We start from the raw sequence: 22,369 nt of genomic DNA, 5'->3' as shown, positions 1-22,369 counted from the left end.
AAAATTGGAAGTCACCATCAGTTTTTCTTTTCTATAAATCTACTTTGGATATAATTTTTCTTCTAAACTTAAGTGAGTTGCAAAGGCAGCTTGTAAGTTAGCCTGTAATTTTCACTGCTTGATAGTAAGCCCGTAATTTTTCTTCATTGACTTATTTTCATATGCAGCTTTAAGGTTAACCTGTTATCAATCTTACCTTGACTGAGTTGCATAGGCAGCTTGGAGGTTAGCCTGTAATTGTTCATCCCCACTGGCTTGGTCAGGCTGTAATCAAACAAAATAATAAATATCCAATTGTTTTAAATGATAAAAAAAAATATTCCACAATAGGTAATGAAAAATACAGTAAAATCTGTCCTTTCCAGACATCACTGATCCAAAGAAATTGAATTGATATGGCACCATTAAGACAACACCAAAATCAACTGCAATTGAATTTACTGCAAGGGACTTAAAGATATTACGTATACTGCATTAGACAAGATTTCAGATTACACAAGATCCAGAGTAGGCAAGTTTCACTGTATATAATTACTGGACTACATCACATTACAAAGTTTTTACAAAGGCTTTTTGGACTGGTGGATTTTCTTTTCAATTTTCCTTTTCAAACATTAAAAGTTATGTCCTATGCCTTTAATAGTGGCCTATCAAAACTTACATCAATCTGAAGGCCTTGTATCATGGCACCCCCTTGGTATGGAATCTGTGAGTAAGCTGACTGGGCTAGGGGGGAAGTGGCGAGGTACTGAAAGGGAAAAACCACAAACATTAGTGACATTTTCTACAGACGTACTTGAAGGGAAATTTACAAATATTAATGTTTTTGAAAACAATGCAAAAATGAAGTGAAATTTTTTCCAAGAAAAAAAAATTCTCCTGAATTTTTAAATTATCAAATCATACAGTGCTGAATGTTCATTTAATTTGGGCATATATAAGTGTTGTAATTAAAACTGGGTCTTAACATTTACTAACAATTTTTCTTCATGATTTACTGACATAACTGTTTTCTGAGTAACATTTCTAAGGTATATATAGATGTAAATCCACACTGATTAATATCTTTCTAATATACATTAATTAGTCAAGCTTCACATACAACTTTACAATAGATATGTCAAATCTAAGTCTCTATCACAACTACAATGTATGGTTCTAAATACATGTGAATATACTGATAATTATTATGCAGATTTTTACATGACTAATTATTTGAAAAGACTTTATTTTCTCTATTTGTAAAGAAAATGAAGTAATAAAGTACAAAGTTCCAACAAAATTCACCAGCCCTACACAAAAAAAATCTTGTCTGCCTGTGTTGCCATGGCAACAGAGTTACCATGGTAACAATGACATCAAGATCACCAAAGGAAGGATTGTGATATAGGTATAACAGTTGTGGACAGTTGTGATCATCAATTCTCAAACTGACCATCTAAAGCAGTTAATTCTGGAGTGTGAGTGTGAAATATATAAATCAAGCAGTTAAAAAACAGAAATTGATTACACAATTAATGTGATAGAGATTTGAGTATGGTACACGAGAATTGATGACATCACAATCTGTTATCATGTGAGGGCTTGACAGTGGATACACAATCTGTGCAATTGTTATAAGCATTAGTTATGCTAGAAAAGGCCTGCTAAGCAAAACTTGACTTCCCTATTTCTTTTAATAAAGACAAGGCAAAGTTTTCCATTAATTTAACAGTTTTTGAGTCAGTGAGTTTTCATTGGTCAAGTTCTGGTGAGAAAGCCACTCCCATTTGACATCCAGATATATATACAATAATTATATTGGCTGAATAGATTGTTCTGGCTTATATAAACCATACAACTATAAAACAAAACAAAACAAGCCTTTGTGTCAAGGGAGATAATCATTGTATGGTTCACAATAAAGGTCTGGTTTTATGTTCAGATACTTTACAAATGATCAGAGGATGGATTTCATTTTTAAAAAGTTTTAAACAAAACTTTACTGTTCATTTTCTAATTTGGTAAATTTCTTTTTTATTACACTTCAATTGGTCAGTAATAATTTATTTTTTTTTTTTAGGGTTTTCTTTAATTTACGTTAATCAATAAAGCATAAGTATATAAATTACAAACGAGAATTCTAGATTTACTTGCCATCCAATGATATTCCCAAAGCATCAAAACTCACAGGTTTAGAGTATATATATAATATATATATATAAGTGTGTAATCTACATATCATACAGTATACAGAAAATGAGTGTACAAATATTGATATATATGGAAATTAAACACTGGAGCAATGCAAAGAGAGGACTATAGTGTTCTAGTGGGAAAAGAAAACCGACTAAGTCATAAATTTAAAAAGTTAAAAGCACCCACTAGAAGCACCATGTACTCTCTTTTCAAGCATATATATTTCACAACATGCACAAAAATAACTGGAGAAATAAATAAAAAGAAAGTGTTACAGGAAATAAAGCCTAGATATCGTAAAATAAAAACCAACACCACACAATTACCGGGTGGCCATCTTGTTTCCCAGGAGTCCCTTTTCTCGATCCTTTTAATTTTTCTGTTTGCATGTGACAAAACCATCACTGACCCAAGATATTTTATTAATTTAATTCCTTTTTCATAATATGCATCCATTTTTTTAAAAAAACTTAAATAGTATTATTTCGCTTTTTTTCTCATCCATTAAATCCACATTAATCTGCCTATGTCTTGGATCTTCCAGAAGACATATGGAACTCCTTGGGCTTCTTCCAGCATCAGACATTGAAAAAACAGAACTCAGCTTTTATCGATAACAAATGACTTTTATTGCAAGATTCCAATAGTGTCCTTATATTAGTCATTTGTCACACAAAAAAATGAATAACCTTTTCTTGCAGTTTCTTACCCACAGTTAAAAAAAAAATTATATGCATAGTGCATAAAAAATCATTTACAAAAACAAACAAAGACCAGAGAAATGTATGGTTACTGCAAGTCAGTAACGACTGTGTAAAAACAAAAACAAAAAATGTCAAATATATCATGAAACATATCACTCTTCGTCTTTTAATTGCTAAAAAATAAAGGCTCTGAAATACAAACAATCACGCTCAACAAAGATATATTTTGAATGTTATTTTTTTTTGCTAACATACTCATGGTTAAAAATTTAATTTCATTATAAGGATTTTTTGGTTAAGCCAGAGGTAAAAAAAAAAAATATCATATCTACAGTAGAAACAAGATTACCATCACCCATTGAAAAAAAATGCATTGCAATTTTTTAATTATTATTTTTTTTTTTACAAAAGGACTAAACATCTAACATCTATGTACAAATGCAAAAAATTGCCTTCTAACCAAACATATTTAAACAGGAGGACATCCTATCAATGTGATGAAATGAATGGAATAGTTTACATGATAAATAATTTGGAACACCTTCTACAGAGGACAAACAATTGAACATCTATAATTTAAAAGCTTTTAACCCTATAGTTTTTTTTTCTTTTCTTCAAAGAAGATAAAAAGGTAGCAAAGACTGTATATCTATTTTAAGGTAGGCATATTCATGCAAGAATGAGTATATGACCACATTCTTTATCTTGGGTTATTTTTGACTTAAGGGAAGTAACTCTTCTTCTATAAAACTCTGTTACCTCCCTTTGCCTGTTTACATGTACGCCTCTCTCTATAGCACCAAGTTTAAATGCTCTGACTGCAATTTCATTCTCATATAAACATTAATGATTCTCCAAAGGATAATTATTCAAGAATATAACAATGTCTATATATATCTATATATTAAAAAATTATGATATTTAGTACAATTTGTTCTTTTTTCATTTTATACTGGCAAGTCCATTTAATGGATTCTGGGTATACTTTAAAATAAAAAAAAAGGTTACAAAAAAATTGAACATAAAAAAATTATAATTAGAATAAATAAAGTATTGTTCAGTATTTAGGACCTGATAAGTAATATCGAAACAGAGATTAAAAAATTGAAATGTAAGTGAAAGAAACTTAAAAAAAATACATATATATATAAAAGAATCATTTGCCTGAAATTTATTGTCATATCTGATAAACTTTGTTATGTTTGTTATTATGCATTGTAAGTTCTTTAGGTCTTTATACACTTATATATACATGGTGACTTTTTATCAGAAAAAAATGGGTAGTATATAATTATATATGTACTGATAGTGTCAACAAGATTTCTATCATAAGAGGTAGTAGCACTAATCTTTGTATGAAACTTCAATTCTACATATTTAACACCTTTTTTAAAAAAGTAAAAAATTAAAAAGTTGGCAACAATAGGCACGCGTTATATTTTTTTTCTATATATTAAATATTTTTCTCTCTTGGAATATAGAAGTTATCTATAGAGTATACTTAGAGGTACAAGACCAAGCGATTTAAAGCTACTTAATTGGAGTATAATATGGGCAACCACTAACAAAATCTCTCCCTTTTTTTTTGGTCAATGAAACGCAAATTCCAATTTGAATTTTGTCCCATTACTTTTTATCCCCATAATATTTATACTGTTATCAAACTCTGTATAATTCTTTTTACACAAACTACAAACATTAATTTTTATATAATTATATAACAAGGGTTTATGTTACGGTGCTATGCTTATATATATTTCGCAAGGTTATATTACTTATATAGATATATAGAAAATGAAATAGACACCACATACTCGAGTAACATCACAGATGCATAAAGAGGGGATTGCGTAATAGATTTGATGCTGCCCTGAGAAACAATATAAAGATTGTTTACATATGGTCCCACATACGATATCAAAACTCTGCTGTTTATAATCATTAAATCATATTTTTATAAACAGTGACTTAATTATTCTGTTGATACGTAAAGCAAAATTTGATTAAAACTTCATAACTAAATGGACCAGAAATTTTTTTTAAATTCAAAAAAAAAAAAAATTTACGTAGATAAAGCCAAATAAAAGTCCCTTAGTGCATGTGTACTTGCTTCTTATATGAGAAAAAAAGTGTAAGTTTGAAAAAGGAAGATGGATGAAACTGATTACATCTATGTACATATTTACATCACTTTGCATAGAATATCTTCAAATGCCTACTTTTTTCTTCTATCTATCGAAAAAATCCTTCTATTATTCTTTGCACCAGCCTATAATCCTCAAAATGGCGGCCATGTTTTCTTTATATACTTTCCTCTATCATACACTTACAATCTACACCTATATCAATGGTCCTACCCTATTGTATTGCCTCTTTACAGCTCTATGATGTAAACTGAAGAAACGGGTATGAGATGGTTATAATTGCAATAAAAAAGCCTGATGGTAAAAAGATGAGGATATAACCAAATGAAAGAATAGAAAAAAAAATCCATACCACTCATGTTTCAGATACTAGCAGCTATGCACTCCATCAAAAAAAAGTTCAAAACATTAAATGCAGGCATATAAAACAATACAAATTATACAGGGGGAAAAAAATGTAAAAACATTAATGTCACATAACTGATGGTTGTCAAGACGAAAACATGGTTACCATAACAACAGTCATGACAACGTAATGCCATTCACAACATAGTGAGTTGGGCCTATACAAGTCTGTACACATTCTTCACAGTGTTTATGTGGATTAAAAAATTATGAGTATTGGAGGTGAAAAAAGGTAAAGTTCGATTAACACGTTTACTTTGTAGAAGTATAATTTTGAAATCATGTTACACAGGTAATGGAATATATCCCGAGAGAGCCTTAAATATCATCCGGTTGTCTTCTACCAACCAGTCATATCCATGACAATCACATAATTTTTTCAATCTATAAGATATCTCATCCATCACTTTCTTATCTTAATGTTATGTGAGTATACAAGTCATGTGACTAAACAGCCCATCCAATCATATTTGAGAACTAAGATCATGTGACTTCTGAGAGTGTTTGAATAGCTCATTGCTGTTGCCAGAGGCCTACGGATCCATCAGAGAGAATGGTGGGGTACGCGGTGGTTATGGGGTTAAGTAGAGAGGTGGGGGCAGGCGAGGTGCTCTGGGGCAAGACGGGGGAGGTAGATAGCACCTGCAAGAAAAAATACAAGATATATATTAACTTGGGTCTTCTCTCTATATTTGAGTATTTAGGTTTATTTTCCCCCACCACCCTCTTGTTGCCTCATTTAAATCTATCAAGAAAAGTTTCTCAATCTTGAGTCACTTTTGTTTGGTAAACCTGAAGAAGATTTATTGATGGGTTAAGTTTGCTTAGTTTTCCTATGAGTGAGGTTTCCTTATAATTTCGAGAGGTACTGGGTTTAAATAGATATAACTTGAGGATTTCGCTTTTGGATTTACATCTTTCTGTGTTATGCACCAGATGTAAAAAAATACATGTTACGTTACAATACACCCTTTACTTGCGTTGTCATGTATAGTTTATATTATATAATTAAATGGCATAACTGTTTAACTTTGCTACATTTGCATTTTTTACAAATTATTTCAGACTGTTTACTTGGCACATTTGAAAGGTTTGGATGTTGTTGTGCATGCAACCATGTTATTCCTCACATATAGAATATTCTTGCTATCTAGAATCAATGAATTAATGTCCACTTGACATAAAAGCTCTCTCATCCTATGAGAACACAAAATATGACACATATCATCAAAAAGTTGTTATATGCTTGTACTCGTGTAGGACATAAGAATCTATCAATACTACAGTAAAAAAAAGATTTCATTGTGTAAAAAAAACAATAAAAGAAATATACAAGGAAAAATGTCACATGAAAAACCATAAAAAAAATTACAATGAAAAAAAAAAAAAACAATAAGTCAATCCTTACAAGTAGTCTAAAAAATGTCATTTTTTACAGATTAAAAAAAAAATTTAAAAAAAAAGATAAAGAGAGAAAATATATAGCCATGATTGATATATTTTCTCTTTCCTTTTGTTTTTTTTTTGCACATTTGTTTTTAATTTAGTAAGAGTTATGTCTCTTAGTTCTGGTCAACTAGACCAGACTGCCCGGGAAAGTAGGAATACGGACTCACATGGGCCATTGGTGGCTGCATGATGTATCCGGGGTGGACCCAGCCCTGAGCGGCAGCGGCGGCGGGGTTAGTCTGGGCCACCTGGTAGGTCTGGGGGGTGGTGGCTACCGTGTAGCGGGGCAGGGTCAGGCCAGCTGGGGTCATTAAGGCAGGAGTTCCAACTCTGTAATAAAAAAAATATATGGAGATAATGAACAGTATTCAAGATCAAAAGTCCATAAAACAATATACAGTCTGAGCAGAACAAACAAGGACCTCCAAAACACCAGGAGTGGGATCAGGTGCCATGGAGAGGTGAGCATCCCTTGCCAACTGGTCACACTGCCGTGTGCTGTGCATAAGAAATGCATGGTAATTTTTTAATTTGAATTTTAACTTTTGTGCAAAGGGGAAAATAAAAGAAATATATCAGTTAAAAATTCATGTTCATTTTTTTAAAATTGCGTTTATTGTTTTGTGCAAAGGGGGTTTAATACTGCATATGGTTCAAGTAGTTTTTGCACATAGATTTATTTTTGTATGCAGGCAGATTCCAAAAAGAAAGCATTAAACAATCACTTTAAAGTTTATATATTTCCTCCATTCTTCTTCTTTTTTTTTTCTCATTGAAAATATGGCACTTCTTAAATTTTTTTTCTAAATGCAAATTTATCCTTTAATTCCCTAGAAATCACCTTCTTTTTTAGGCTGAGAATAATTTTTTTAGAATGGCCTTGGCAACCACAAAAATCCTCACACAACTTTGAAATTTCTCTTAGACTTATTCTCCCTAGATTTTATTAATGTTATCGATTCCCAAATTGAGGTTATATAAATGCTTAGTATAAAAATACTGTAAAACATATTTTATTTATATAATAAACTGAAACCAATCCCAAAATGGAAATAATTTTTTGAAATCCTCTCCTGTACTGCCCTTAAGTTATTAACTCAAGAGCCCACATCCATTATCCTGGGATCTCACTATAAATATAGCCCTAAAAGACATCAATTCTGAAATGCCATAGAGAGCAAGAGAAAATGTCATTTGTTCAAATACCACCAGCTTAGCAAATGCTCCAAAGTATAATTAAACAGCCAAGAGTTTTGTGGTATGCTCTAGCTGTTTTTTTTTCTAAATGAAATATACATGTATGACAAAAACTTAGAGAGGCCCATGGGCTACATAGCTCACCTGAGTCACACTTCTCAACATTTGACTTGGTTCTAAAAAAACCTTGAAAAACTTTTCCCATTTCTGTTTATAATTAGTTTGTCAATTTGTAGTGTTGCTTATAATTAATAGAACTTCCAAATGTTTTCACAAATTGAATGATCGCGAGATAAAAATCTGAAGCCGATTTTGTGGTCCCACTAAAGTCCCACTGGTCTAGAAATTCCTCAAACCTATTTATTTAGAACCAAAATAACCCATGCCTTGGTTATCTAGCAAATCTATTTAAATAGATGTCATTATTTAATGTAAAAACACAAAATGTCATTCTTCTTAAATTAATTTTTTTGGATTATTTAACATACAATTAAGGTCAAGGCCATGAAAACTTTTAAGGTAGAATTACGAGAAATATTGAATGAAAATCATAAATACTGATTTTGTTCTATAACTAATTTAATGATTATAGTCTGCATGGGTATATATACTAAGCAACTTTCCTATTGAAAATAAACCCATTATGTCCATCTAATAGACTGCTTCGGTCTGAGAGATGGTAGCAATATAAAACAATGTCACATAGGAACACTGTAAGAAAACTATCAAAAAATACTTAATGAGACCACAAAAGTCGGGTTTCATATTGATTAGATGATAAAAAATCCATCCCAAATCGGTAATTTTTATAACTATTGCAACAGATGGTCGACAATAAAATCTGTCAACAAGAGCCAAGTAATTAATCAAAAAGTCACCAGGAGATTAACGATCATGTGACTTCCCCTGGTGGGGGTAATATGGCGCCTCGTTATAAAATGTCTTCTAAATTTACTTAATATGTAAATTACTCTAAAAACACTGGAACTGCCTTCCAAAATATGATGAAGGACAGTTGGTTGGTATATAATTTTTTATGCACCTCTTAAAATTATGAAAATTTCTAGAAATATTTAGGATCTATTTTTAAATTTTCCCACAGGAACTGGAATAACATGTGTGGCACACAATTAATCAATGACAGTCACTGCAAGCTTACTTTCTAATTATCTTTTCCCACTCTCTTATAAAAACATTAAAAGTGTTGCAATATTATATAAGGTGTTTTTTAAAAGTAAGTATTGCAACAAAAAATTCCTTTGAAACACAAGTCCCATTAATATCAAAACTTAAGATGTTTGAATACAGAAATGGTTTACAGATTACTTTTATAAATTAAGAGAGAGTTCTCTCCCCTTACATTGGTACAGCACTGCCTTAAAGAAGACAGTATTCCTTAAACTTACCCATTTGTTGCAAGGGCTTGATCAGCATAGGCAGCTAAGGCAAGGCTTGGCTGTAGAGAAAAAAAGAAAAGCCATCTACATTCTGTTTTACCAATCAATTACAATTATACATTCAAACAAATCATCTGCCAATTTTTCATGCAATCTATAATAGTATTCATCAAGTGTACTGCATAAATATAGTCAATGCTAAAAACTTTTTTATTGAATTTATTTTTAATTAGCATGCCTTTATTATTTGATTTTACTTTACTATAAGTTTCATGAAATTAACAATATGTGTTAATGCACTAGTTTGTTAGTCAACAAATTAGTATTTCAGAAATTTCCTTAACGAAAGGGTGAAGACTATAGTTGTTAATTACAATATATTAATTTAATGCTAAAACCCATGCCACCAACAGATGCACATGCATGCAGCTCAAACAAAAACAGGCAATGCCCTTCAAATGTATATGTTTTTTTCTGGACCTTATCTAAAATAGCAAAAACCTCAGAATTCAAGAGTTTACTCCCTTTTAACAAAGAAATGTATGAAACGATGTTCTAAAGCATGCCAAATATGAGCTGAATTCACATATAAACAAAGAGAGCAGGGGGAGCAAAAAAAAAAAAAAGAAGTACAAAAAACTGATAGGGAGCAAGAGAAAGAGCAAATTGAAAAATGTTTAATTACATCTCCCATTTGTTGGAAGTAGGCCTGTAGGGATCCGCTTTTGTCAAGGCCAACCAAACTCTGGGCCAACTAAAGGAAAAAAATCCGAAAAAACAAAGGTCAGTGTCAAGCCAGGAGAGAGAGAGACAAATAGAAATTGTACTGGTTCTCTTGGTTTTTTTTTTTTTTTGCTGGAGGAGAACCAGTTTACTGGACTGACTTCCTTAAGACTTCAGTTTCTGCATCTAATTTTCATTACTCTTTATTTTATTTGGCTAATATCTCTCAGTGAAATTTTTAGGTCAATGCATGCATAATTACTAACATTGTCACGAATCATATTTCTGTCAATTATGACAAAACCTTTTAAGATTTTTATCATGCTGAAAGTATTTATTTCTTTTGCCATGCATATAGTATGATTCGGGTCTAAATTACACAACAAGATGAAAAATGCTCCATAAATGTGCTATTTATAATCTCACTATGACTATGTAGCTATAAAGACCACAATTTTGTGCATTGCACTGCAATTCACTTGTAATTGTTATGATCATGCCATGTTTTTAATATGCTCAGTGGAAATCATATTTCTTCTTTTTTCCCCTCTTTAAGTCATTAATTCAAATGACTTTTGTTTTTTTTTTTTACGAAAAGCAGATGAAATCTCTCATCTTATATATATCTTGATGGATAATATAAATATGAGTAATAGATTACACTTTTTATCAAATTTAAAACTAAGAGAGAACTATTTCTAGCTATAAATGCAAATACGAAATGAAATCACTTTTCCAGATATACCAATATATTTCTAATATGAAATAAAAATTATGCTGGAAGAAACATTACTGGTGTATTATAAGGGTTAAATAAATTCAATTAAAAAAATTAGTCTTTATTTTAGCTGGGTGTCCCATAAAACTTGAAATCTGGCAAAAGCTAACACCCATGGCAACCATCACCATGGCAACTGGCTTACCTCATTCCTCATTTGTGGGATGGCTGTCTTCTTCTTGTTTCCTCCATCAGCAAACTTCACCAACAACGGCTCTGTGCAACCTTTAGAATAAAGAAAGAAATATTAAGATGCTATGAATTTATAAAGAACAAGAGGCCCCTGGGCCTTATAGGTCACCTGAGCATTATTCAACAACTTTCCAGTGACTGAATTTGATCCATGTTTTAAGCCAGATGCTATAGCATTTACAATCTGGTCATCATAACTATACACTTAGCAGTTCCTTAGTTTGGTTACTTTATACCCATAGGCAGGGTAGGGGAACAAAAAATGCATTTCAACTAATCAGTAATATTCAGCAATAATCAGTAGTGCCACTACCACACATGAACCCTTGACTCTAAGGCCTAGATCCACACATTGCACTATTTTTGGAAAGGCATACTTGCTTTTCAAAAATATTTGATTAATACCAAGGAGCACATTTCAAACAATTCATTCATTTTCAGTACATAAGTACAGCCCCCCCCCCCAACTATGGTACAACTGACCCTGGGGCCTTGAAATTTACAATTCTTGAAGATTAGGGATTGCTCATAACTATATAGGTAATTCATCTGCTTAAAACCTAGGAGCAAAGATGAAAATATTCAAAGATTTAATGTTTTTTCACTATACATGTATAATCAATACAGCCCCGCCCTAACACCAGAATCCCTGACCCTGGGGCCATAAAATTCACAATTTTGGCAGAGGCACTCTTGTTCATCATAACTATGTACTTAGTTAGTTTATTTAATACCCAGGAGTAAAGAAGAAGATTTTCAAAGAATTCATGTATTTCCTCTATATAATCAATAGAGCCCCACCCTGACACCAGAACCCCTGACCCTGGGGCCATAAAATTCACAATTTTGGTAGTGGCACTCTTGCTCATCATAACTATGTACTTAGTTAGTTTATATAAAACCTAGGAGCAGAGAAGAAGATTTTCAAAGAATTCATGTATTTTCACTATATAATCAATAGAGCCCCGCCCTAAAACCAGAACCCCTGACCCTGGGCCCAAAAAATTCACAATTCTGGTAGAGGCACTCTTGCTCATCATAACTATGTACTTAGTTAAATTATATAAAATCTAGGAGCAGAGAAGAAGATTTTCAAAGAATTCATGTATTTTCACTACATAATCAATAGAGCCCCGCCCTAACACCAGAACCCCTGACCCTGGGGCCATGAATTTCACAATTTTGGTAGAGGCACTCTTGCTCATCATAACTATATACTTAGTTAGTTTATTTAATACCCAGGAGTAAAGAAGAAGATTTTCAAAGAATTCATGTATTTCCTCTATACAATCAATAGAGCCCCGCCCTGACACCAGAACCCCTGACCCTGGGGCCATAAAATTCACAATTTTGGTAGTGGCACTCTTGCTCATCATAACTATGTACTTAGTTAGTTTATATAAAACCTAGGAGCAGAGAAGAAGATTTTCAAAGAATTCATGTATTTTCACTATATAATCAATAGAGCCCCGCCCTAAAACCAGAACCCCTGACCCTGGGGCCATAAAATTCACAATTTTGGTAGAGGCACTCTTGCTCATCATAACTATGTACTTAGTTAAATTATATAAAATCTAGGAGCAGAGAAGAAGATTTTCAAAGAATTCATGTATTTTCACTACATAATCAATAGAGCCCCGCCCTAACACCAGAACCCCTGACCTGGGGCCATAAAATTCACAATTTTGGTAGAGGCACTCTTGCTCATCATAACTATATACTTAGTTAGTTTATTTAATACCCAGGAGTAAAGAAGAAGATTTTCAAAGAATTCATGTATTTCCTCTATATAATCAATAGAGCCCCGCCCTGACACCAGAACCCCTGACCCTGGGGCCATAAAATTCACAATTTTGGTAGAGGCACTCTTGCTCATCATAACTATGTACTTAGTTAGTTTATTTAATACCCAGGAGCAGAGAAGAAGATTTTCAAAGAAATAATGCATTTTCACTATATACTTATTTAGCCCCGCCCTAGTACAAGAACCCCTGACCCCAGGGCCATGAATTTCACAATTTTGGTAAAGGACTCAATGCTGATTACAATCATGCAAACAGTTTGACTGCTTGATGTCCAGGAGTAAAGAAGAAGATTTTTGAAGATTGCATTAATTTTAGTGGTTTTGGCCCCACCCCCCAGGCCCCAGGGGGGCAGGGATCATGAAATTCACAATTTTTGTTCCCCTTCACCCATAGATGCTTTGTGCCAAATTTGGTTGAAATTGGTTCAGTGGTTGCAGAGAAGAAGCTGAAAATGTTCAAAAGTTTACGACCGATTGACGACGAACGACGTACGACGAACGACGTACGACGGACGACGACGGACAAAAACAGATAGCAATAGGTCACCTGAGTCACTCAGGTGACCTAAAAATATATATACATGTATTTTCTTCTTATTTCTTGAGAAGCAATTTTTTTTTATGTCAAATAAGCAAATGGCTGTTTATCCTAACATTTTTTCACGGATTTCTCTTGCATGTTGACTTGAATTTTCAGGGACAAGCACATTTAACTCAAATATGCTTTCTACCTGTGCTCTAAAACTTTGTATTAATATTAATTGTTCATTGCACCCTTTTTAAAAATCTTTTGTCAAAAAGTGCAAGTCTGAAGATGGCCTGGAAATTTTTTATTTTCTGAGCTCACAAAATACACTGAGGGGTATATAGTAGGAAACTACAAGGTATGCAAGCAAATAAAAAGGTTAAACCTATTACTGTCAGTCAAAATATGACCCTTGTACCGTCACTATCCGAAGGCCTACTAAATTGTAGGTCAAAAACATAAAACGACAGTGAATGCCCGATAGCGGAAAGCGGTCATCCTAGCAGAAAAACAAACTCTTTGACTTGATCTACAACAAAATCCACCTGCCATTATATTTTAGACACCCTAACAAAGTAAGGCTAGTGAATGTCTCAGTGACTCTGTAATATAGCGCCTAAGTTCAACAAAATACGAGAGTCTTCATGGTATGAGTCTTCATGGTATACGCATTGCATAAGAAAACCAAGTCATGGCATTCAACGCCTATGAATGACATTGTTTTACTTTGACGTTGTCTTTTATTAAAATCTAATTAACCAAATTTTCCTTTTGAAAAATCGCATAGGAATTTTTCTTCCAAATACAAAAGACCTTTTCTCTTACAAAGATAATGCAGCAAATTGACACAAGAGAGAGAGAGAGTGCTTACACATAAGGAGCACAATCAGTCATGCTGAGTTTGTAATTACTTGCAAATAACACGGTGTTCAAAATGATTTGACACACTGAAACCTGTGTCAGTCAATTCACTTCATTTAATACCGTTATAGGGCTCAAATATTGACTTTCTCGTTCCTAAGCAAACCAAGTGCAACAAAAGATTTTCTCCCTTCAAATGACATTTCCCTGCATTTTCCTCTCAACAAGGTCTCTGTATGAAAAGACCACATTCAATCTAGGACTTAAAAACTTGTATAAGGCTGTTGCACTTAGTACTATCAAATTTCAATTAAACCCATTTTTTATCAGATATGGTATAACCCCACAATCTGTCAATAATGCCAAATGCAATCTTTATTCAGGGAGTGTATATATTAGCTGGATTTGTTCATGCCAGATTTTTTTTAAAAGGTTTATAAAATTTGAACTAAATTGTATTTTTGATATTTTATCAAATATCTGCAACCAAAGTGCTTTAAATCTTAAATTGGGAAATATTTCTTAATCACACAATCATTTCTTTTCAGAAAATACATGTACTGAATCCAACTTAATTTTTTTTATACAGTAAGCGAAACTTATAAAAAATAATCAGCTACATGTATTTCATCCATTTTATGTGATAAATAAACCAGGACTTAAGGGGATTTTCATCATGGTTAATGTCTACGAAAGGCCCTAATTTTTCAAAATTTTAATATTCAAGCAATAAATTAAATTTTCTTTGGTTTCACAAAACCCAGATTTTGTTTGTACCTGGAAGGATTTTTCCGTTGAATTGATCAATGATCCTCTCGCATTTTTCTTTGGATTCCATTCGGCTAAACCCGACCCCTCGACTGATTCCGTCGGGCTTCCGTAAAATTCTTGTGGATATCACGGTACCGTAGTCCTTGAACATATTCTCTAGATTGGTCTCGGCAAAGTATATTGGAAGGTTGGCGATATATAGATTAGTAGGGTCCTGCTCTTGTTGCTGAAAAGAGAAAAAAGTAAAGTTATTTCTCTACATAAAGAATGACTTGTGTACCAAAAAAATTATTTTATATAAACACACATGTAGGCATATACATTGATTTCAAAGGAGAAAATGTTTGGCTGGAGCAGGAATTGAACCCAGGACCCCTACATCACTTAAGTCTGTGTGTGCCAATGAACTTTATGGTGTGTTTTTCATCCATCTATACCTCTCAATACTTTAATACCTAAATTATCTGTTTGTTGTGAGCTAGCTGTATACATAAAGGTTCTCAGCAATATATAATGTTTAAAATCTTTTCCATCCAATGTATAATGTTTTCTTTCTATGTATTATTTTTTTTCCCCTCTTCTCCAAATTGCTACATCATACCAAGAGGCTCAGGAGAGTTTTGTACAAATGTGTCTATGCTGGCTATCCCCCCCCCTTCCCCTGCCTAAACATGACTGAAGAACCAACAGAGATGGTAGAATATTTATCTGTCCCGAATTAACCAAGTGATCACAAGAAGCTTTTAAAAGCATACCCTGGAGCATGAAATCAACCAACAAAAATGCTAATTTTATTCATGAGATGCTTGTGCAAGATTCTACCCTCAACCGCCTCGTTTATTTCACACGATGATGCGGTAAGAAATTTCAGGTCAATGTTCACCGTAAAGAAGCAAGAAAATCGTTGACCCCTAGGTCAATATCTCTTGGCCCATGTACACATGCGGAAAAAATACTAGCTTTAATAAAACAGAAATTAGTCTAAAACAATTTGACTGTAAATACTTGAAAATTACTAAAAGTCATACTTGAATTGCATTCAACACTTTTTATTACTCAAATTATCTTTACTGTCCTTAAAAGGCATTATGACAGCTCAAATACACCTAGCATTTTTCTGAATCGACCACTAAATTGATAAAAGATCATTATATATGCATTCTGTTGGCTACAAAATGATTGATTTTTCAAATAAAGGGCTTTGAACCTCTTCTATTAATTGACACAAGAGCGATATTTTTTTTTGTAGTGTAAAAATGCCCCTCCCTCTTTTTGCAGTGTAAACAGATGACAAGAAACTAGGAATTTCTAATGTTAGTTTGACACCATGTATACACAAAGCTCATAAATATGTGGTGTTCATTCATGTGTGGGCTCGAACATTCAGGTATCTGTCAAAGGTAATGTATGGCTAAACACATATTTACTATTACACGTCACTTCATCCACATTTTGAAGCTACCGAACACATGCAGACAAAATTTGCTAAATCATCAATTTTATTTTTCCATTTCAATTTGAATTTTCCCTTAATTAATGAAAGAATCTGAATCATATTGTTTCAATGTGAAATCCAAACATTAAAAAGAAAGAATTTGTGGATTTTTTCACATCTGCAAAAACACTCTATATATATAGTCTTGGCATTCCTGATGTCCAGTGCAACAAACTCAGAAATAAATTGTCCCTTTGGTTGGGTCTGGCATTTTTACTGGAAAATGTCACATGAGTGTGATGAATTGTTCTATTTAAGTGTGATTCATCAGAAAAATTGGAATCCATTTGTTGCTATGGCAATATAAACAGGGAGAACAGAGGGTCAGAATAAGCGGTTAATTCAGAAAAAATTGTCAATAAATTGAACATTTTATTTTCATTGATAATTCTATGGCAGATTTTTCAGTTGTGTCAAAAAAAAAAATGCATCTGGTTTTTGCAACTGAGAGAATTAAAAAGATGAGATTTATAATTAAGTCAAGCTGTTTCCATCCGTTTTGCAATTTTGAGAAATACACATGTTTCTTATGGAAATATATATGATAAATCACAAATTTCAAGTAATATCTGCCCTAAATTTTCAGGTTTTAAAAAAAAAATTGAAAAAAATCTCACTAAATCAAAAATCCCGAGTGATTTGTGCCTGCCATGCTGCAGACAATTTGGAGATAAGTTGTGTAAATCTGTAGATTGCATGACTCTGGGAATGCTTGGCTTTGACAAATCGTTTGCTGTCATGGTATTCAGGCATATAGTAACAGATAGAAACGGGGGCAATGACAATCAATACACAGATAAATGGAGATAATCCCAAAACAAATGAGCCTTTCCATGCACACCCTTCATCAGTTACTTCTGAGAATAATTGCCCAGTCTGATCTCTGCCGTACTACCCAGGAAAAATAAAATAAATAAAACTCAAGAATCTGAGCAATTAATAGACTTCAAAATAAATCTAGCTTTTTTGGTTTTCTATGAAGAAATGAGCTACCCAGAAAAAAAAAAAAAACTTTCGATTCTGAGCAATATCAATAGACTTCAAAAATAATTCTTTTTTTTCTCCATATAGAAATGAAGCTGTTCTTTTAGATTTTAAAATCATTTTAGTCTGATCTCCACTGTACTAACAAAAAAAAAAAAAAAAATTCTTGATTCCGAGCAATTAATAGACTTCAAAATAAATCTTTTAATTTTGTTTTCATACAGAAATGAAATTGTTCTTTTAGATTTTAATTCATTTTTGCATTAAAAAAAAGCTTTAGTAATTTTTTTTTTAATATACTCCAAACAAGGGCACCCTAATCGCTTCTGTACAGATATGTTTCCTATGCCCATTGCAGATTAAAGCTACTTCCATTAGATAAATGGACTATGATATATTTTTTTTACAACCCCCAGATAGAAAATTGTTTTCAGCTCATGTTCCTGATTCTAATGGCATCATCAACTGAAAACATCCCAATCCCGCTACTCAATATCAACAAGACCTGAATCCCAAGGCAGCTGATATTACAGAATGATAGGAGCCGCTTTTCATCTCATTGTATGGGATTGCTGAAAAACAATCTTGCCAATCATACATTGTGCAACTAATTGCTGTAATTTTGTCTCAGCATCTTAAGGATGGAGGGTCCTAAATGACTAATGACTTGTTTCTTTATGGCTGCTGATAAAAAAAAGGGGGGTTTCTCTTTCTGTTTTCTGCAAGGTCTTATCAATGTTTCAGAGAATTGGTTTTGGATGTGAGGGGACTTATCTCCCTAAAAAAATGATCAATGTATATTGGCTGCCATTGAACTGCCTAGTCTTGTGTTATGTAAAAAAAAATATTACAGTAATATAAAAATTTTATAAACCAACTGGGAAAATGTACTACAAAAAATAACATGTAAAAACAAGACATAGACCAATTCATCACGGAAATCATAAAGCTAATAGTACCAATTTTTCCCATAATTTTTTATCAGTACAAAGTATCGTGAACAAATACGACAACGATATCAGAGGCGTCATCAAGTACTCATTGTTTGTGTACTGTCTCCTATGGAAAGATGTGAAAGGGTAAACAGTCACTTATTCTGCTATGTTCCCTTATCTTAGTATCACACTTGTATTATTTATGACACTATTCAATGACTGACAAAAGCTGCATAATTGGGATTTGCATATTGAGTGGTGAGTGCATTTTTCTGCTTCAGCCCCATTCACCTTCTGCACACAATGGATGGATATATTAAATGGTGGAAGGTGCTAGTATCAGGCTATGACAATGTGGTGCAAAAGCTAAATCAAGGTTCCATCTTAGTCACCGATGTGATTTTTTGACATGTTAAGACATAGAGCTGGAATGTCCACTTCACTTGGGGGTTAGTGTTTACAAGAGATATTTTAGTATTAAAGATTTAATAAAGGTTCTGTATGAAAATCACCCCTGGCCAGTGCATGCAGCCTAATAATAACTGTGCTGGTAAGAATCAACCTATGTGCTGGGGAAGGGGTGGGGTGGGGTGAAAGGGGTAGAGGAACTACGGACTACCCTAGGATTATGACTGTGCTGGGGGAAAATCAACCCCCTCCTAGCTACTTTTGACTATGCTGGGGGAATGTCAAGCCTCTCTAGTCTATAATTCTGCTGGGGAAATGTCAACCTTCTCAAGTCTTTAATTCTGCTGGGGGATTGCATGAGACTGTAAGGCTTGAACAGCAACAGCCTATGTATGTGTCGGGGGGAAAATCACCCCTTCTCAGCCTACGACTATGTTTTTGTTTGGGTAGGATGGGAGTGGGTCACTCCTGTCTTTTACAGGAGGGGGGGGGGAACACCCTGTTAAGCCTGGGGGGGAGGGGTCACTTCTGTCTATGACTTACTTTGGCCATCTGAGCCTGGATTCCCTGTGACTGTAAGGCTTGGACAGCAACCTCTGCTGCTGTGGGTGACTCAAAGTCCACAAATCCATATCCTACAAAATACAGAGCAACATAAAGAAAACATATAGAACACCACCATGCCAGAACAGTATAAAGAAAACATTTTAGAACACCAACAATACCCCTTATCATATAATTGGAAGGGCCCCATAGTTCACTCCTGATGTTAAAACATGCAATTTTACATAATACATGTACATATTCTGGCTAGACTATATTTTTTATACATTTCACAAAACCATTTTTATTCTGAAACAACGAAAATGGCACTTATATATTCACTATAGAGAGATTCTGTCGGAACATGCATATCAGTAACCCTTGGGACCAACAAAACAAAATACACATCTCTACTTTGGTGTTTTATGGACCATATTATTTCATTATCCTCCATAGGAGCTCCTAGGGGACAGTAATTAAATACACATCAGTGACTCTGATACAAGTACTGCTCCCTTATAATATGGGGGTTTTAATGCTCTAAATCACATTACATATGTTCCACAACAGTTCTCAGTTTCTAGGAGGTCTTGAACTTCTGGATTGTAAATCATTCAGCTTAAAAAATTAGAATCTTTCCACCTATAAGAACCTCATGTTTACAGGGGGGCAAAAATACAATGAGCTAGCTTGTCCATAGATAGCAGTAATTCCCATCCTTGGTCAGAAAATTAAGTTGTTTTTCCAAGATTTTTTGCTTTTAAATTTTCTTTCAAATCATTGTCTCATGTTTACATGGGGGCAAAAATACAATGACCTAGCTTGTCCATAGATAGCAGTATTTCCCATCCTTGTCAGAAAATTAAGTTGTTTTTCCAAGAGTTTTTGCTTTTAAATCTTCTTTCAAATCATTGTCATATCTAACCGAAATGATCCCCCATAATTATATAACCAAGTTCAAAAACCAGACCTTTTTAGAAGACGGTGCATCCATCTAATCTAAACAAAATAAAATTTTCTAATTTAAAAGCAAATTAAACTTCAGTTAGACCCAAACGCTTCATTACGGGAAGAAATTATATCTGATTGTCCCATATTGATCTCTGGTTTCCGATCGTTATCAAAATCTGCCTACAGACAGTGTGTCGCAGTTCTCCAATCACGGCTTTTACTCCTAACTACGCATAATAATAGCATTTCTGATGGGTGCTTTTTACAATAATTGGTAATTTGGTGAATGCAATCTTTTTCCATGGCCAACCAAATTCCACCGAGGTGCCTCATATATTATGGGGTTAAATGAGGTCAGCTCTATTTCATATCTCTTAGAGGTGTCAAGAAGAGCAGATTCTGTTTTCTCTCAGGCTTACCATTTCTAATGAAAATTAATTTTTTATACCTAGACATTTCCGTGGAAAGAAATTCCTATCCTGGATTTTCAAGCCAGGTGCATGAAAGTATTTTACCAATCCCTTTCAAAATTCCAAACATTGAAAACAAATACAGTTTTCTATATCAGAAACCAAAAGTAAATTGCTAGGGACACTTTTAAAAAAGTTGCCTGTGTACAATTTTTTTCAAAATACAGCGAAGCCTCAATTTCATAACCCTGTTGTTAATCTATATTCTAAAGCTTATTGTCCCAGATAAATTGGTTCCACTGTAGCTAATACATGTAAACTCACCTTTACATTTGTTGGTTTGTTGATCTATAATGGCTTTGGTGGAAATAATTTTGCCATATCTACAAAATAAAGATTTCTTTTTAATTAAAGTTGTCACAAAGTTATAATTATGGTATTTAAAAAAAATCAGATTTCATGACATATTTGATGTTCATTTAATTTTGATATAATAAACAGGTATGTTACACTTTAAGATTAGCTTGTACATTATTTCAGAAAAAAAATTATTGGTATTGAATATTTTTTTTAGCATTCTAGCATGATTTAACTACCGGGTAATATTATAAGTGTGTCCAATATCAAGAATTGTGTACAATGTGACATATGTGTTCTATGGTCTTGTAAAATGTGAAAAGTCATCGTAAAATACAAATGGTTGATTTAATGTAAGGCATATGTCATATATCTACAGGTTTAGTCTTGTACACACAGAACTTTCATTGTATTTCAAGAAAAAAAAGGAAAAAAACAATGTGCTTGAACAAGATAAGGAGCTATATTCAAGGGGCTATGAGAAAATGAAACCTGATATACTTCTCAGTGAACTTGAAATGTCATTACAGATAAATAACCTCACCAAAAAAGACATAACTCTTGTCGGTTTACCAAGTTTTAAAACCTTTTTAGAAAAAAAATTTAAAATACCCTTCAAAATTGGCAACAAGTACATTTTTTGTAAAATGGCAATTGATTCATTGACAAGATTTTGAGAACAAGTAACAAAAATCTTAGATAATATTATCTTGGTCGAGTTTTTAAAATGTTCTTTTTGTACTGATAAACAAAGATCATTCCTCTGCAATGAAAAGCCCTGATGAAGACAGCAATCAGGTGGGAGGAGAGAAAAAAGAAGAAGGTATCTTGTCTTTGCTTCTAACAGGTCTCCTGTTGCTAGATAAAGGGCTCCCCCCCCAAAAAAACTTATCAAAATTATCACCTAGATTCATCAGCATGGTCTGTTTAGAGCAAAAACCCAGAGATGACAAGAATTAGTTCTGGCTATGCTTGGATTCATGGTGTATCATCTACAACTGCATTAATGTAACTTGGTTATCATGTAAAGAAAATCTTGCACTGACCCAACAACAACTTGCTTTTATATTTTTCGTGCCATTACATAATAGTCTGTCCTTGGCAAATAAATCATAAAATGGCAGGAATTAAGTTTTTGTCACCCCCCCAAACCAGGG

The 22,369-nt window shown here is 33.2% G+C and overlaps 1 protein-coding gene across 10 annotated transcripts in view; it reads right to left on the bottom strand.

The window, feature by feature from the left end:
* The window catches only part of LOC134248159 (RNA-binding motif, single-stranded-interacting protein 1-like), an 82,622-nt gene that overhangs the window by 3,772 nt on the left and 56,481 nt on the right, over positions 1-22,369 (bottom strand). For 8 of the 10 annotated variants that reach the window (XM_062730572.1, XM_062730578.1, XM_062730579.1 and 5 more), the window contains 9 exons: positions 21,180-21,238; positions 19,495-19,586; positions 15,136-15,355; positions 11,121-11,200; positions 10,160-10,228; positions 9,484-9,533; positions 7,048-7,210; positions 662-748; positions 197-264 (listed from right to left, as the gene is read on the bottom strand). In XM_062730572.1, coding sequence (XP_062586556.1) covers positions 197-264; positions 662-748; positions 7,048-7,210; positions 9,484-9,533; positions 10,160-10,228; positions 11,121-11,200; positions 15,136-15,355; positions 19,495-19,586; positions 21,180-21,238 — 888 coding nt within the window. Of the gene's footprint in view, positions 1-196; positions 265-661; positions 749-2,783; positions 6,074-7,047; positions 7,211-9,483; positions 9,534-10,159; positions 10,229-11,120; positions 11,201-15,135; positions 15,356-19,494; positions 19,587-21,179; positions 21,239-22,369 lie in introns of those variants that run through there. The other 2 variants (XM_062730574.1, XM_062730573.1) reach the window with 2 other exon arrangements.

This window comes from Saccostrea cucullata, unplaced genomic scaffold (assembly GCF_032062105.1).
Source record: "Saccostrea cucullata isolate Sc308-1 unplaced genomic scaffold, CSIRO_AGI_Scuc_v1 ctg1130, whole genome shotgun sequence".
Taxonomy (NCBI): domain Eukaryota; kingdom Metazoa; phylum Mollusca; class Bivalvia; order Ostreida; family Ostreidae; genus Saccostrea; species Saccostrea cuccullata.
The sequence above is the reverse complement of the archived record's forward strand: the minus strand, read 5'-3'. Positions and strand labels throughout refer to the sequence as shown.